Source organism: Hylobates moloch, unplaced genomic scaffold (assembly GCF_009828535.3).
Source record: "Hylobates moloch isolate HMO894 unplaced genomic scaffold, HMol_V3 SCAFFOLD_7, whole genome shotgun sequence".
Classification (NCBI taxonomy): Eukaryota; Metazoa; Chordata; class Mammalia; order Primates; family Hylobatidae; genus Hylobates; species Hylobates moloch.
The window spans coordinates 89,726,096-89,744,058 of NW_026652282.1; the positions used below are offsets into that span (position 1 = coordinate 89,726,096).

The window sequence follows — 17,963 nt, forward strand, 5'->3', positions numbered from 1 at the left end:
CGCCTGGCCCCAGTACCCCCTAAGCACTTGACTTAGAAACGATCGTGTGTAGCCACCTTGTTTTGCAGATTGGAAAACCAAGGTCTAGAGATGCCAATGACTTGTCCAAGGTCATGTAGTTTGCTAGCCAGAGACTAGGACTACAGCCCAGAACTCCTGACTGCCTTTTCTGGAATACTTCTGCTCCCTCAGCCTTCCTTAAAGTGGCTGTCAGTTTAATTTTAAAAGATGGCGGGGCTTGTGGTAAGGACTCTGAAGAGAAAATGTCAAAAGAATAGACCCAATGATGGAAACAGATTACCAAGCCTCAGCATTCTCTCCGACTTTCCCTAGCCCTTTTGCCACCTCCACAGCCTGCCTGTCTTCCTACTCCCTGGTACGTAAGGCCGCCCTGGGGACAGCCTCCCAGGGTCGGCTCTGGAGCTCCTGCTCGTCCTCCTCTGCAGCCACTTCTCTGGGGCATCTGTCCGCACACATGTCTTCAGCTCCCAAGACACACAGACATGCCTGCATCTCGAGCTCTATCCTCGACTTCACCTTCACATTTGTATCTCTATAGGATATTTCCATATGTAAATATGCCTCACTCAGCCAGAAATCAAAATTGGAATTCATCTTCCCTATGCAAAGCTACAGCCTTTTCCTACCCCTCTGTTTCTTTCAGTGCTTCCATAGTCCACCAATCCTCCCGACTCAAAACTTCCATGTCACCAGAGGCTGGGGGAGAAGGAAATGGGGTTGGGAGGCGGTTAGTGTTTAATGAGTATACAGTGCCAGTTTGGGATGATGACAAAGTTCTTGAGAAGGATGGTGGTGATGGTTACACAACAACGTGACCATAATTAATGGCATTGGACTGTACATTTGTAACGGGTGAAAATAGTAAATTCTATGTTATGTCTATTTCACCACAATTAAAAAAACAAAAACAAAAACCCAAACCCAAAACTCGTGTCATCCTTGACTTGTGGCTGCCTTGCTGTCTTCTCCCCAGCTTACTTTGCCACCAAGTCATTCTGATTTTTCACTTAGAGGAGATTCCTCAAACTTTCCCGTACTCCAGCACTGCTGGGGATTTGTTAGAGTTATCTGTTCCCCAGTCCTACTCGGCTCTTTGGTGTAGGGGTGGGGCATGGAATCTACATTTTAAACTTCCCAACAAACCCGATGTGGGTGGACTGCAGACTGCACTTGGAGAAATAAATACTGCCTCTCAGTGTCTTTCGGCTTTGTCCCTTCCTCTTCCTTCTACTACCCCTATCCCTGCCCCAGCTGGCCCTCATCACCTCACACCTGGATTACAGCAACAGCTGGCCCATCACTAGCCTTTCCCTATTCCAGCCTCTCCAGCTGCCAGGACCCATCTTCTACAAATATCTTTTGCATCACATCACTTCCCTGCTCAGAAGCCTACCATGGCTCCCTGAGACCTCTTAGATTCTGTCTAAAGTCACCTGGCTGGGAGCCAGCCAAGTGAGCCTCCCACCCTGCCGCTTACCTTCTTCTCTGTTCACTGACACCCCTCCCGTGCTCATTAGTCATTTATTTTCCTTATGTTAGTCTCTCTGCTAGTTTGCGGTGGTCTTTCTTCTACCTCCCCCTTCCCACCATGAGCCCTGGAACACTTCTGGTTACGTTGGAGAAATTATGAAAACTGTTCAGATTCTCTATCCTGCTTCTCAGTGCATTAATCTTGTCTCCCCCCAATGTGGGCTTTGCCATTCACCAGCTGTATGACTTTGGGCAAGTTGCTTAACCTCTCTGTGCCGTAGTGTTTTCATGTTCTCATGTGTAGAATGGTGATCTCAATAGGGCATACCTCATATGTCTGTGGACAGGATTAAGAGTCAACAGATGTAAAAAGTCTTATGACGGTTTCTAGCGTAAAGTAAGTGCCATGTAAGTGTTAGCTATTATTAGTAATTAGTATGATCATCTCCTCTTTCAGCCAGCTCATCTCTGGAAACCATGTCTGCTTGGAATACCTAACTGATCGAGTTCTCTGTTAAACCTTGCCTGATCTTGTGGAGGCAGTTAAGTATTAAGTGTTTAGGTTTCAACAAGCTCCTGTACATGAGATAACCTGAGGAACTGGGCTGTCTACAAAGCTGTAATTATGTCCATTAATTTCTAACCAACTAGGAGGAGAGGTGCTGAGAGTTGAAAGCAAGATTTCCCAGAATAAATAGGATTGATGATGTGGATGATGTGAGGGCAACTTTGCAATACATTTTTTTTTTTTTTTTTTTTGAGATGGAGTTTCTCTCTTGTTGCCCAGGTTGGAGCGCAATGGCGTGATCTTGACTCACTGCAACCTCCGCCTCCTGGGTTCAAGCAATTCTCCTGCCTCAGCCTCCTGAGTAGCTGGGATTACAGGCATGCACCACCACGCTCAGCTAATTTTGTATTTTTAGTAGAGACGGGGTTTCACCATGTTGGCCAGGCTGGCCTCGAACTCCCGACCTCAGGTGATCTGCCCGCCTTGGCCTTCCAAAGTGCTGGGATTGCAGGCGTGAGCCACCGCACCCAGCCAACTTCACAATACCTTAAGGGACAGTGGATCATGCACCTTTTTTCCTATGGTCTTTCTGGAGTCCTTCTGCTGATACTCCAGGTCCCAGAGGCCCTGCCCCTGGCTTCCTTGTCTGAGCCCTCCTGGAACACCCTCCTCTGTGGCCATCCCCAGCTTGAGAGCCTCACACTTTGTATCCCAAGCAGTCCTTGTCTGGAAATAACCCATCACCCACATTTCTGTTCTAGTCTACTTTTTCTTTAAATTGACAGACACAACTAAAATTGTATGCATTTGTGATGTTTTGAAATATATACGCATTGTGGAATGGCTCAATCTAGCTAATTAATATATGCATTGTTGTTTTAGCTTTCAAATCCATGTCTTTGATTTTGTAGTGAATATAATTAATTCCTTTAAGGCCCACTGAATTCACAGTCAGTTTTTGTAATTATGTGTCCCACCGCACCCCCCTCCCGCCCCGCCCACCCGCGTCTCTCTCTCTCTCAATGAATACCAAAAGTTCAAGTACTATAGAGTTGGGGGGAGGTTTGAGAATATTTTCGACATAAAAAAAGGGCCCTTATTGTCACTAAGGTTAGGAACCACTGCCCCGTGGGACATGTGGGAGCCATGGGAGTAGCACTAAGTTCTCTGGCTCTCGGTTTTCTCGTCCGTCAAATGGAGGTAAATCATAACTGCCTCTTTTTCTAAGGGCAGGAAACAGAATGTTCTGTACTCAAAAGCGGGGCCAGGGAGCAGTGCTCTTGTGACCCTTGCTGCTATGCTGGGAAGCCTCCATGAGGATGAGATGAGAGAATAGATGGGAGAGCACATGCAGAGGTGGCAAATGCAGGCAGGGGATGCGTACTGCTTCAAGCCTCATTATTATTTTCCTCGTTCTGGGTCCAGCCGGACTAGCTGAGCCCAGAAGCCCGAAACCCATGGAAGTCTTTCCAAGAGCAACGTGTTCTTTTGCCTTTCTCCACCCTTAGTTGCTTTTCTGTGGAGAAACAACAACAGAAAGCTACTCCTGTATGTGACTAAGAAACATCTACAAACTTCCTCTTATCTAGCCTAGTAACTGCTGTGGCCTCAGAAGTTGCAGTGTTTGTCTCTGTTTAGTCAGCGTTGCCTAGGAAACAAAGTTGTTCTCTCTTTACCACTGTGTGACTGTGGGGCCAGTTTTTTCCCGTTTCTTGTAGAGAAAGGCTTGATGGCCAGAGAGGTTTGGGGGGTTGTTGGGCTATTTTCTAGGTTTCCTTTTTTTCATCTGCTTTTTCTCGTTCAGCTGCAAGTCTGGCGTGGGAAGTCTACAGAAGATGAACCAAATAGCCACAAAGTCTCTGAGCTAATTTTGAAAGCGGGGGGGGGGGGGGGGGATTTGGGAGTAAGTGGGGATTGGGAGAGCTGGTCAGGGTGAGGAATGGCTGCCAGGGGGCTTTGAATGCACTCGTTTGAAGTTTGTATCTGTACCAGCAGCTGTGGAATCTGCATGCCATGAATCAGTTGGCAGGTATAGACAATGAACCTGGCATTATGAATAGCAAGGTTGGGAGCAGGTGGGGAAATTGGGATTTGAGAGGCCAGCAAGCAGGAGTTTGCAATGTTCTGAAGGGTTTTGGTGATTAGAAAAGAACAGGTCAGCTGGGTGCAGTGGCTCATGCCTATAATCCCTGCACTCTGGAGGGCCAAGGCAGGCAGGTTGCTTGAGTCCAGGAGCTCAAGACCAGCCTGGGCAACATGGCGAAACCTCCATCTCTACTAAAAATACAAAAATATATATATATTCAGGAGTGGTGGTGCACACCTGTAGCCCCAGCTACTCAGGAGGCTGAGGTGAGGATCATCTGAGCCCACGGAGTTGAGACTGCAGTGAGCTTTGATGGCCCCACTGCATTCCAGCCTGGGCAACAAGAGTGAGACCCTGTCTCAAAAAAAAACCAAAAAACAAAAAACCCAAAATGTCAATGTGTATGACCTTTACAGAGGAAGAAGCATATCATTTTGATTACATTTAGGCGGTGGTTGATGTAAGGGGCGGGGGGCAAGACATCTTGGTCACCTTGAGGTTTGCGGCTCAGGAAAATCAAGGAGTTCTGTTTCCCCAATTTCAAGTGGGAAAAGGATAGATATATATACTACCAGAAGCTGAGATGGAATGGAGTCACTTGAAGAGAGGTGACAGTTTCCCTTGGGAACATAGTGGGCTTAGAACACAGCTCTGGGTCCAGAGGAAGTTCAGGTTAGGGCGTGGTAAAGGAGACACTAAGCACTCATCAACAACCAATCAGAGAAATGCTAGGACTCTGGATGCTGGGGACGTGGAGCTGGGAAAGGGTGATGGGTGATAATGAACCCCAAAGAGAGGTGGAGGAAGGAATCTGGAGCCAGGAGCCTTAGACTTGGCCCTACCCACGTGGTTGGTGGGTTTGGTGAGAGAACTTTTAGCAGTGTCCCTGAGAACTTTCAGCAGGGACTGAGGACATCTTTCCTTGGCTGGAAGTAGAGGGAAGAGCAAAGGAAAGGGGGGTGGTTTTGCTACCTCATACATTCTCCCTCCTTCTCTTACTAGAGCCTTCTTAGCTCCTTTGCCAAGTCAAGTGTCACATGGGGACTAGTATTAAGGAGAATGCATTAAGTGACCCCAGTGATGTTTTCAGGAGAGAGAAGAGGCCCACACCTGTTGATTTGGTTCTGCTCTTCTCGCTCCCTCCTATGTATACCCTGCCTGTTTCTTTTGGGCCTTCCTGGGGGTATCTTTCCTCCCAAATCACCCCCTCAAGCTACGGTTGTGTGTTATGAGTCACCTTGCCACTCACTCCGAAGCTCTCATATGAAAGCGGAGGAGAGAGAGGAAGGATCTGGGCTTGAGTCCTAATTCCCAGAATAGCCATGTGACTTTGGGCAAGTCACTTAAACTCACTGAGTCTCAGTTTCTTTATCCAGACAGTGAGGGCAAAGAGCATGTCCTTCATATGAGTATTGTGCAGATGACACGAGATCATGGCTGCAGCATAGGCCTGGCACTGACAGGGTGCTCAAGGGATATTCAGGGGATCAGCAAAACAGCCCCTACTGGGTGAGGGGCCTCTCCCACCCAGTCCATTTATACTCAGTCAGACACCAAGTTTATTTTTAGAAAAACAGAGCAAAGTTTATTGAAATTTCAAGCTACATTTGAAAAATCCAAATCCAAATCCTGGAACCATACATCAGGATAAGGTGTCAAAAAGTGGAAAGTGTTCACTCTCACAAAACCCGCTACAGACAAGCTTTCTGGGCACACCTCCCAGGCTCCGTTGGATCAAAGCCATTCCCTTGTTCATCCCTCATCCACAGTAGGACACCATCCTTCTGTTCACTTGAAAGTTTTCCACAATAATTACAAAACAAAACAAAACAAAAAACGTTTTCAAATGACACTGTGAAGCCCAAACTGATCTTCTCTCAACCCCATTCTATGTAGTCAGCACCAGTGAATGGTGGGTTTGGCATTCAAAACAGGACTTCACGTTTCAGTGGACAGCTGGGGAAAGGGTTGCAGCAGCAAGGCATCTGTGGCCGCATTCAGAGGCTGGCCCCCCTCCTTGCCTTTACTCTCGAGTCTTACTTAACCTAAAGGACAAACTGGGTCAACTTGGTAAATGAACACAGTCAAAGACTTAGCCATAAGAGGTAAGGGACCAGTCAATACTCCCAAGGCTGGTTAGGCCCTTCAACATGTAGGTGGATGTGTATATGTATACATCGCTACACTAAGATACAGATCTAGCCCTATGGGTATATATACGCATTTATGGCTATATAGAAAAACTATGCCAATACTAACCAAACAGGACTTTGTAAGCGGTCATCCCAAAGCTGTAATCCCACACTGGGCTGTGCACAAAGCCATGCATTATACCATATTAACCAACAGAAGGCTGACTTGGCTCAATCTCTCCCATCTGTGTCCCCTGCCTTCACAAAACAGGGGAGAAGAGAGAGGTTGCCTCTGCTTAAAACACAAGTGGCTTCTTCATAGGAACAGTCGTTGTCAGGTGAAGCTGTTGAAGATGTCCATGGAGATGAGAAACAGACCCCTTAAACTTTCTGGAGCAAACTGGTGTCACACCTCAAACTACCCTTCTCCTTTGCCAGTTGCAGCTAAGTTGCCCAGGCCCTGGGAGCCTCCAGGGCGCAGTAGCATTAGAGGCTCACTGGCTTGGTGTTACTAGGCCCCATGCAACTCAGCCTCCAGAGACCTGCTCTTGTCAGGGGTCTGTCACTGGAGTGGACCCAGGTGGCCATGTCCTTAGGACATCTCTTGGCACCAGCTATGCTAGGTGTAAAGTTCTCCTCGTGAGATGACGCTTGGGGAGCCAAAAACAAACTGGAAAGAACTAGGTAAAACAAGTTTAGTGGCTCTGCCCACCCTGAGGACAGAGCCACTTACACCGCAGAACCACCAGGGGCCTCGGGCACTTGTGGGGATTCGGGAGCTGGCTCTTCAGAACTCAGACAGGACTGGAACTTCTCCAGCTGCTCTGGGCTCGCCAGGGTCTTCAACAGGGTGTTCTCACGCTCTAGCTGGGAGTTCTTCTCCACCAGCTCTCGGATCTGCTCCTTCAGGATCTCCACCTCCTCTCTCACAGCATACATCAGATGATTCTTCACCAGATCCTGCCAATGAGGGAATCATAACAAAGCCATTCCTTAGCCATCGTGGCCCCTCTGCAGCACCTTTGCTCTGCTCTGTCACTGGTGTGCCTGTGCTGTCCTTAATGCCAGGGCCCTCCAGCCTTCCCTCAGTGAACTGGTCTGGCAAGTCCAATTCCTCGTTCACCTTTCTCTGAAGCACTTAAACCCTCATTCAGGAGAGCTACATGATTTGGCTCACGCTGGAGTTGACAGCCCAGATTTGAACTAGATAGGTTCTCCCCTGCAAGTTTTTAATGACTTTCAAAGCTGGCTGCTGAGGGGCCTTTGGGGTGACACTTCTGCTGTTTGCCAGTAGTTTGCTATGTCCCCCTTTTTACATAAGCCCCTGCTGCTGCTGATCCAGATCTGGGGGAAGGGGAGACCTGCAATGCATCCCATACTGTTTGTCTGCTGTACAAATCTTAACCAAGAGAATAAAATTGGCTATTTTGGAGTCTCCTCCCCTCCATATGACCCAGCACATTGAATTGCAGCTGTCCTGCAGCCGGCCAGTTAGCACACAGGACATTGGCCTTGGGGAAAGGTACAGAACTGCCGCATCCTCTCTGAATTTGATGATTGCACTGGGGGCAGGGAAGGTGTCCTTAAGCTCCAGGGCACAATTAAGTGGCTCCCAACAGCTGAAGCCCTAACCCTCTGCAGCCATTGTGGCTGCTCCTTGGAGTATGACCTCTACCTGGTAAGGAGAGGGACGGGGTGGGGTGCTTCGCTTCCTGTTTCCACCCAACTCCTGACCCCAGTCCAGGCTCTGCAGAGGCACTGCAGTGCTGTTGCATCCAATGAGCTCTGCCCCTTGCCAGCTGCACGATGCACACAAATGCAAGAGTCTGAGCTCCCTGCCCAACAACAGGCCCAGGAGAGAGTCAGAGCCTGTGGCAAAGACCTGAGATGGAGGAGGGAGGAAGAAACGAGGGAGCCCAGGAAGGGAAGACTGGAAATGCCCTAAAAGGTGCCACTCTAATCAGACTCCACCTCCAATGGGGATAGGAGGCAGGCTGTCGGCTTCCTCAGGGTTTTGGCTAAGGGCTTTTTCACCCATTCCCTCAATCCTGCCCAGAGTTACATAAGCAGCAGCTAAGTCAGGGGATGAGAATGACGCAGTGATGCCACTCACCATGGCTTGTTCGATCTTGTTGTCTATGGCCACCACGCTGGCTCCGGAGGCACTGCCAAGACAAAAAGCAAAGCGACCCATTACCCGCTTGGTTCTACTCTTGAGTACATGGCAGTTGTGGCCAAAGTCCTCCATCTGCCTTGGCTCTTTCTCTCTCTCTCTTTCTCGCCTCCCTGGCCCAGAGTTCCGCACAGTTTGTCCCCAGATCCTTCCTTGGCCCCTGCAGGAAGCTGCATCTCCTCATCCAGGCCCGCTCAGCGCTGCTGCCGCCGCCCCGAGTTCCAACCGATCGGAGCTGCGTGCGAGTCCTGGGGCGCGCAGGCCACCGTGGCCTGCTCGGGCAATATGCAAACAATGAGGTTGTGCGACCCGGGGAGTCCCCCACTGCCGGCCTACAAGGTCCTAGGCAAACCTACCCGGCTCTGAAGCTAGCTAGGAGTTCCTTCTCGGCTGGTAAGCTTCCGGCCTTCTCCCAAGCGGCGCACGGCGATCGGCCAGCCCCCTGCCCAGCCCTGTCTGGCCCTGCCCGCCGCCCCTCTGCCTCCGGCTGCCTCTGCGGCTGCAGCAGCTGGTTTTCACGGCGCAGCGGCCGCAGGGACGCTTCGACGACGGATCCCAGAGCGGCGGTGACCCCCCACTTCCTGCGTCCCCTCCCCTCCGCCCCTTCCCAGGATGCTGCACCGCGGGGAACGGGGACCGGCGGCACACAGCTCGCTCAGAGATCCGGCTCCTAGCCCAGCTCTGGCCGGCGCCCCGGCTCGGTAGGCGCCGGAGCTGGGGGTCAGCGGTTACCTGTTGTCCAGCTTAACGGAAACCACATCCCCTCCAAGCAGAGAAGAGAAGAAGGAGATGGAGAAATTGTGCAGCTGGTAGACCGCCACCTCCATGGGGGTCTGATACATTTCGGTGTTCATGGCTCGGGCTGCTGGGAAGCTCTGGCGGGATTTCGTGCGGGGCTGGGCGGCTGGGCGGCTGCTGGCAGGCTGCGCTGGGCTGGGCTCTGCGCTGGAGTCCGGCCCTGAGTCTAGGAGCGGGGCGAAGGCTGCAGAACGAACCCAAAGCCAAGCAGGCGCTCCAGCTGTAGTTGAAGGGAAGTGACTCGAGGGGTGTCACCTCGTATGTCACAAACTCCACGGCCGCCAGTCCAACCCAGACTCGGAGATATTTTGGCTCCTGCTTCTTTATATAGGAGGAGCCGGCTGCGTCACATGGCGTCAGGGGCCATGCAAATGAGTCCTGTACCGGGCTTTGTGGCCCAGTTAAACCACATCCCCTCCCTGAACCTTAGGCTGGGACTGTAAACAGTTCAGCGCTTTCTCGTACCAACTGGCATCTCCAAAGAAGGCTCTGGAGATTGACAAAAACCAAACTGGAGCTGATTTCTAGAGAAATAAGAAATACAAATGCCCTAACAAGAGGCAGAGGGCATTCAGTAGAGAACAGCGCTAGTTTGAAAAGCTCTTCTTCAGGTGGCAGCCAGCATGCCCCCATGGCTTTGCATGCTCTCCTATGTCATACTCCCTGGACACCCGCCCTCACCATCACGGCCTCACCTTCTTCCCAGTCACTGCCTTCTCAGTCTCTCCCCTGCACACGTACTTTGTCACCTGCATATTCACTCTCTAATCAACCCAGCTGTCCCCTCACCAGCCAGCTGGCCTGCCGACCTGCCCTGAATCCCAGCACTCATCCACTTGCCCCTTCCTCTGAATGATCAGGTGTGGGCGTACTTGTCTGTGGACTGGCACATGTACAGATCTGTGACATGCATGTAATGCATGCACAGGTCCACGCTAATCTACAGATGCATATGTATGGAGGAGAGGGTGTCCGGGAGCTGAGGTGAGTGGGTGAACATGTATGGGAGAGCAGCTAGGTGGGTGACAGAGGAGGTGAGGAGGAGACAGGGTATTGGAGTGAGCACTGGAGTGACCACAAGATGCCAGGCCTTTTCTCTTTAGTCTCCACATTCTACTCTTTGAAGAAAATACATTCAACATTATCCAGGATCCCGTGTCTCTATTTTTTAAAAACACAACTTTGTTACTTTTCTTTAAAACAGCGAATGACAATAACACTCCAAACCAAAGGTATAAATTTATATAAACGATCCCAGGAAAACACCTGCCCTGTGATGGGCCCAGCCATGCACAGCATTAGAGGGTACTTCAGGAAAAACAGACTCCAAACCATAAACAAGATGAGGTGATTGTTCCATAATAAAAATTACATGTTTCCATTAAAATATATTTTCTTTATATTCAGCCTCAAGCTGAGGGGAAAAAAAAAGGCACCAGAGACTTGAGGTCCTTTTCTTCTGCTCCTTCCTAAGTGGGGCCACCTGGTGGACAAAAGCAGAATTGCCACCAGAAGGAGCAAGAGGGGCAGGGACAGGTGATGCAACCGGGAATATTATTTACACCAACTCAGGACCAAAGGAGAACATTGGGTTCCACCACATATACAATAGTTTGGATGAAGTTAAGGCCAGTACCCATGAATCAGTGCTCCACAGGCTGTGGTCCAAAGAAAGATCCTAATGCAATCATGCTATTGGAAAAGTACTGGGGCCTCTTATCAGCAAAGAAGGTAATTATTATTTGCTTCAGGACATTTATCTTAACCAGGTGCCTGGCACTAACACTCTGGCCAAGGCCCCAGCCAAACGCAGTCTGAAGGCCTTGATTTCCTCCCGGCTTCCAGGGCAGTTATGCCACTGAACAGCCAACATTTTTGGCTATGGTGTGGTGCTCTACTGGTGGATTCCAGTGGTGATAATATGTGTACAAGAGCCATTATATTGCAAAGCACTGACCAACAGAACTAAGTAAACCTGCTGTACTAGCCCGGGATGGTGTTTTTCTTCATCTCACTTTAGGTGGGAGACAATAATGATCTCAGGACATTCTGTTAACTTTAAGACACAACCTCTCTGAACACGGCGTTTGCACTAAGACATGTGTAGTAGACAGAACAAAGTGCAGACTATACTTATGGGTCATCAAGAACATTCACTAAAAAAAAGCCCTCTTAAATCAGGAGCTTAACTAGTATCAGAATTCCCTGATATATTAATATTAATTTGCCCTCCACACCACATAGAGTTTTCTTGGTCCAGAAAGTCTCCGAGCTGACCTTTCACTGGCTTGTTAATTTTTCCTCAACTATTGCTTTCCCCTCCCCCCAAGATTCCAAGGAAGATGAGAAGAAAAGGGGACACAGAAATAAGCTGGGCTGGCAGGGGAAAAACACCACCAGGAAAACAGGGCACAGGACAGAAGTAAAAACAGCTCCTTCAACAGGGACTCCCTTATGTGAAGACAGAGGCAGAGAAATCCAGGTGGCAGGGGAATGGAAGGCAAAAGGGTTAAGCTTCCCAGCAAAGCTGCATTTGAATTGATCATTAATTTGTCTACGGCCATACCACCCTGAACACACCTGATCTCGTCTGAGTTGTTCATTAGTTATACTTCAATTATAAAAGCAAACTGAGTCTGAGACTCACTGACAATAATAGTTACTATTAATAGAGCATTAGCTATGGGCAGACACTGTGCTGGCTGCACCACCAACCCCAAGGTGTAGGCACTGTCACTATATTTTACAGATGAAGAAACCAAGGGTCAGAGAGGCTACCTTGCCCAAGGCGGCAAAGGTAATAAATTACAGAGCTAGAACTGCAGCCCAGGGTCTTCCTGACCCAGAGATCAAATTTGTTCCTACTGCACTGATCAGTGGGGCAGGGAATAGGTTTGTTGAATGGGTAGAGGCTTGAATGAGTGAGTTGAGGAAGTTGGTAGGGGATTTGGAGGTGCCAGAGAGTGGTAAGGAGGAAGAAAGGGTGAGAAGCAGCAGCCCTACTATTAGAGAGGTCTAGAGACTGCCTTTGAGTTCTGCGAGCCTTGGCTTTTCTGACACGTGAGGCAGAGGAGAGCTGCAATGGGTGACTGGAACAATATCCAACTGTCCAAATGAGCTTTATGAGACGGCCATGCTCACCCACATCATTCCAAAAGGCAGCCAAGCAATCTTCAAAGAAAGCTATCTGTTTGGGAAATAGGAGACATTAATCTAACAGGGTGGCTTCCTGAATGGAACATGTAGGAGAGTGTACAATATTCCAAATCAAGTATGGAGTCTTGGCTGCACAATCACAATCCAGTCAAACTTTGAGTTCCTGGAGCCCCACTCACTGGCACCCTTAATTAACTCCTTTTTCCCCCATTCCAGCTGTGCTCAGCTTTTAGGAAAATGAGGTCAATAAGAAAACAAGTTCATAGCAAAGATTTAGTTAAAAAAAAAAAAAAAAAAAGACTTGGAAAGGAGGTCCCAGGTTCAGCCCAGACTGAGACAAGCTCTCATCCTCTCTACATCTCTGGTTCTGCTGAGTGAGATGTGATCACCCCTGAGACCTTATGATCCTCCATTAGGAAAGAATGAATGGATTCCAGGGTCCACTGCCTCCCTAAGGGAAGAATATGGACTTAAATGTCTCTGTAGAAAGATTTTTCTGGCCGGGTGCAGCGGCTCATGCTTGTAATCTCAGCACTTTGGGAGGCTGAGGTGGGCAGATCACCTGAGGTCAGGAGTTTGAGACCAGCCTGGCCAACATGGTGAAACCCTGTTTCTATTAAAAATACAAAAAATTAGCCAGGCATGGTGGCGCACGCCTGTAATCCCAGCTACTCGAGAGGCTGAGGCAGAAGAATCGCTTGAACACGCAAGGCGGAGGTTGCAGTGAGCCGAGATCGTAGCACTGCACTCCAGCTTGGGCGACAAGAGCGAAACTCTGTCTAAAGAAAAAAAAGAAAAGAAAAGAAAAAAGATTTTCCAACAACTAGGGCAGGGGAGATAAGGGTGGGTAGGAAGGGTGGGCGTGGGGTAAGGAGGAGGAGCCCAAAGAGTTCTCTGCTTAACCCTCAGCACACCAGAAAATTTCTCCACCCAGAATAGCTATGCCAAACCTTGCAGTGAGTGGAAGTTTGTGCTGTACCTATCCATGATCTGATCCAATATTGAGACTCTCAGGGTCCTTGTGTCCCGTGGAAGTGGGCCCCAAATAGGAAACAGTGGCCTAGGCATTCAATGGCCCAGCTACCCCAACATTCATAAATGTTGCCAAATTCTCTTTCTGACATCCCATAACTCACAATATAGGCTGGACCCAGAGCCAACACGGCAACAGCGCCTCACTGAGGAGCCAGGCCCTTTGCTGGCTCTCAGTTGTAGTCTTAAAGGGACATAGTAACAAAACAGACATGGCTGACCCTACCTGTCTCAGGGGCGACCTTCTAGACGGAGGGTGGCATAATAAGGACAGGGCCAATTCCCTTCATTTCAGGAGGCTTTGGAAACCAGTATATTCCCTTTGAGCTGAAAGAAGTGCTCAGCATTTCCCATTCATCTTTTCCCCTTCAAAAGCCAGACTGGACTCTCTAGGACAAGAGCCCTTCCTACGTCAGGTTCCCATGGGACAGTAGAACAGAGACTGGGCAAAGTCTGGGCGGCATAACCCTGGGCAGGATCTCAGAGCCCTGACGGCAGTTGGACAGCAGATTCAGGGTGGGTGCGGTAGGTTGGGGGTGGTGATGAGGGGGAACATCTCACTTCCCTTTTTGTCACACTTGAAGCACTGTGTACCACACAGCCAGAAGGAAACTATTTATAGGCAAGTCTTCCTTATTTTCTACAGGGAATGTTCCACCCAAAGATTCGGCAATGTTGCCAGCAAAACACAGGGTCCTGTGTCAGGAGAAGCGGAAAAAGACATGATGCGAGAGGTGCGGGAGAAGCCACAAAGCAAACACTGGGTTAGGAGCTGGAAAAGGAAATACAAAAAGGATATTGAGCGCTAGAGCGTTAACACAGTGTTAATGGGATGGTTGAAAAACATCCCTCCCCACTTACTCCTCCACTGCGGGCCCCTTCCATCTGAAGCAGTGTCTAGTTCTAATTACTTACTTGTCCCTTTTTCTGAAGAGGCTGGGGGAATAAGGAGGCTGAAATGCCATGGTTTAATTTGTCCTTGCTTCTCACTTACCTTCTCTCTTCCCTTCTGGTTCCGCTCCAGTGTGGGAGACTATAGACAGGAAGGCCGCTGCCACTTACATAGTTACTTTGGTTTCATGGAAAATCCCCAGAGTCCAGAAGGAGGGAAGCAAGAAGGAAAGACAGAGAAAGAGAAAGTGCCTTGTTCTCTGTGGATCATGTGAACTGCCCTGCATGGCCAGGGCCCAGAGCTCCGAATTTCAGGGGCAGGAAAATGGGGAGGAGGATGCAGATGCAGATGCAGATGCAGAAGGCGATGATGAGTGGGAGGGAGCCCAAGGAGAATCTTGGTGGAGAGATGGACACTGTCTTGGAAAAGCAGCTCTAGCAATTGATTTGGGGCAAACTCTGGCACCGAATGATGGCAGGAGCAATGAATTGCCCCTTTCAGCTTCCTCCCGTCCAAGGTCCCATGTGAGCATCACAAACAATCTCTGAGTGACACTAGGGATGACGGGCGCAACCAAACCTTGTTTTAACAAGGCATTCTACCGCTCCTGCCCTCACTCAGAGAAGTAAAAAACTGCTCTCGTCAAATCACCTTCATCACCCTAACTTTGGTGGCTCACCATGCTGGGGGTGGTTTGTTCTGCCATGTCAGCAGGACTGGAAGTATTGGCGACTTATCCAGGAATGCAGTTTAGCTCAGTGGATCTTAAATTTCATGAACCTTGTGTCAATATTTATGCTTGTCTCCCTTCCCCTTATGCCTTGCAGCTGGGAAAATTTACCTCCATAATTTTTCCAAGCCCTCCTCTTATTTTCCACCCTCCCCATTGTCCATCTACAAGTAGGAAATAGATATCCCTGAAAAAGGCGGTTGGTAAAACTAACCTTAGTAAATGGAGTCACTGTCCTCCTTTCCCCTGCCCATGCTAGTTGCCATTATCATTTAATTCAATTCAAATCAGTTCAATTCAAAGTTGAATGCTTATTCAAAGTACAAGGCACATTTCAAGGAAATTAAAAAAAGTAAATTGGCAGTACAAATCCAAAATTGTGCTTCCTTCCAGAATATTCTAGGTCTGTGACCAATTCAGAAGTCTCCCTACTGGTTAGACCTTAGTGAAATGTTTGCTTCAGGAAAAAGCCTCGGGCTAGGGGGTGCTTGGGTTGGGGGGTGGCCTGGGGTTGGGAAGGACCATGCCACTACCATCTGGGGCATCATTTCATGGGGCAGAATGAGGCGTGCTTTTCTTCTCCCAACCATGCCCCTCAACTGGTGCCCACCTAGACAGGATAATGCAGCAGCACGAAACTTGGGGTTTCTGTGGGATCTACCACTCCTTTAACATTGTGGCTGACAGTGCCAGGAAAGGTCTCTCACCCTGATTCCCTTCCTTAACTGCAGGGCTTTGTAAAGCAAGGGAACAAGGCACAGGTATTTGCTTTCTGAGTTGCCAGTCCCTTTCTTCCAAGAAGGGGGTCTTTGTTTAGCGTGGGCTCACCTCTCCCTGCCAACTTCTTGATCTTCGTCCTTTAGCCAGCTCCTCTCAGCCTTACACTTGTCCCACCTCTTTCAGAGGCAGGTGCTAAGGTTCCTTGCCCTCTCCTACAGACCGGCAAGCATCCTCAGGTAGACAAACAGGCTCCCTTGTCACAGCTCACCCTCTGGAAATCCCAGTGTCCTGCAGCTTTCCTAGGGGCTGAGAAAGAAAGCAGCAAGACTATGGCCACTCTCCACATTTATGTGTCTGCACCAGCCCTCCACCAGCCTATCCAGGCCAGTGGGACACTGGCGAGGCCTCTCTCCATCCACTCTGCTCTGTGGAACAGTTCCAAGAGCCGAAATTCCAAGCCATTTTCTCTGGCAGTTGCCAGGGTTACTTTGAGTAGCATGTGAAGGACTTGGGGGCTATTGGCAATGCTTGGAAGACAGCAACCAGGAGGATCTTGTTGGGGATGGGGGTGCAGCAGACGAGTGGCTTGTGAAGAGGGCAGGAGCACCTGCCTCCATTGTGGGTCTCACTATAGAATGGGTGATCTTTGAAGTGGCACAGGTTCTCTAGGGAACAAAAGGATGGTTAATAACGCTGGGCTCTTTAGTTCCTTGGCTGTGATGGGTAAGCACTGTGAGCCTCCTAGGGCCCTTGCTTACCTCATAGCAGAGCTATTCACCATGAGCTCATTTGAGGTAGCTCCTTGATTCTCAGTTGTGGGACTCTATCACATGTGAAGAGGGGCTCTGCAGATTGCAAAGGGCTTCTGGCTCTCCAGCCATCACCACCCGCTGCCTCCCACCTTCCAGGATGAATAGAAGGCAACCTAGCTGGGGTGGGGGCAGTGGCAGGAGGAGGCAGGGGGCACACTATTGCCAGAACAGAAAGAAAAGGAGAAACAGGGCCAGCTTCTGCCTGGGGAGGGCCCCCTAACCATGGGAACAGCACCAGGGATCTCAAAGGAGTGTTGGAAGGGCTTAAGGAAGGTCTCCTGGCCTGGTTTGAGAATCACTGACAAGGAGCAACTTCTCAGGAAGAAAGAGCAGCGTGGAACCACATGCATTTGTGCAAACACCCTCTCCAGCCTTTCACACAGTCTAATAATTCACAGATAGCCAGGCAGAGAGGGGCATCCGCCCCCCTTCCCTGATGTTGTCACCTTCCCCATGACCCCAAAGGGGCAGTAAGGCCACAAGACACAGCAAGATAGCAAGGCAGGACACTCTAGCCCATGCCAGAATGTCAAAAGTCATGGCCTCTGCGCTCTCTGACATCCAGAGCTAGCTGTGTGCTGTGCAAGGGTGACAGGTGACAGGGTCTTAGGGGAAGCTTGAGGTGGTATTCAGGTGGACACGGGGGAACCACTTTGAAGCCTCATACTGCATACTGGGAACAGGAAGTCCTGGCACTGCCAGAAGCACAGTTTTCAAAGATACCAATCATGCATTATAATGGGCTCTTTTAAATGAAGGAGAAATAAAAACAAGTACCATTTGTGCACAATCAATCATATGGACGCCTAAGAAATGATTCCCACAGGCTCCTCTTGAGGACAGTTCTAACTAGAGCCAGTCCTGGCATAGAGGCCCTCTGTGACCTGAGAAGTGTGATCTGAAGGGCGGTGAGAAAAAAAAAAATCCCTCTCAGTCAGAGCTGTTTTCCAGACTGCTACTGTGGTCCTTACAAATGCCACCATGAGAATCATGCCTTTGGGTTCCAATGATCTCTCCTGGAGTTCTTCATTTATACTTTGAGGAATGAGAACAGCTTCTTTTCCAATGCAAAAAGCCCTGGGAAGGTGCCACATTCGACACTATCAGTTCAAATACTTCAGTATGAACTAAACCTTGATGGTGGGCTGCAGTGGGCCTAAGGGAGATTGTGGAAAATGCAGGCGTCCTGGGCTGCAGCCCTAGCATGTCTAGTGTAATAGGCGTGGGGCGGGAGAAGGGTATTTCCCAGGTGTTTTGGACGCAGCTCTTTTGACACCAGTCCATAGAACTGCTTTTAGGAACTGCTGGCCTAAAGGTAAGAACCAAGAAAGGGTCTATCTGAAGAGTCCCTATGGTGCCAGGGGCACTGAGACCCATTTCGTGTGACACATTCGGATGAGGCTTGGCATATTATAGGCCTGCTGTCTGTCCTG

The 17,963-nt window shown here is 49.4% G+C and overlaps 1 protein-coding gene across 2 annotated transcripts; it reads right to left on the minus strand.

Annotated features, from left to right (window-relative positions):
• Positions 1-5,643: 5,643 nt before the first annotated feature.
• TSC22D3 (TSC22 domain family member 3) lies at positions 5,644-10,005 on the minus strand. 2 transcript variants are annotated; one of them, XM_032757429.2, is made up of 3 exons: positions 9,123-10,005; positions 8,331-8,382; positions 5,644-7,177 (listed from the first exon to the last, which is right to left on the minus strand). In XM_032757429.2, exons 1-3 carry the CDS (start codon positions 9,242-9,244, stop codon positions 6,947-6,949), a joined length of 405 nt encoding a protein of 134 aa, XP_032613320.1. In that variant the 5' UTR covers positions 9,245-10,005; the 3' UTR covers positions 5,644-6,946. The 2 variants fall into 2 exon arrangements, with proteins under 2 accessions (XP_032613320.1, XP_032613321.1); XM_032757430.2 differs by lacking the exon at positions 9,123-10,005 and adding an exon at positions 8,747-8,979.
• Positions 10,006-17,963: the final 7,958 nt, after the last annotated feature.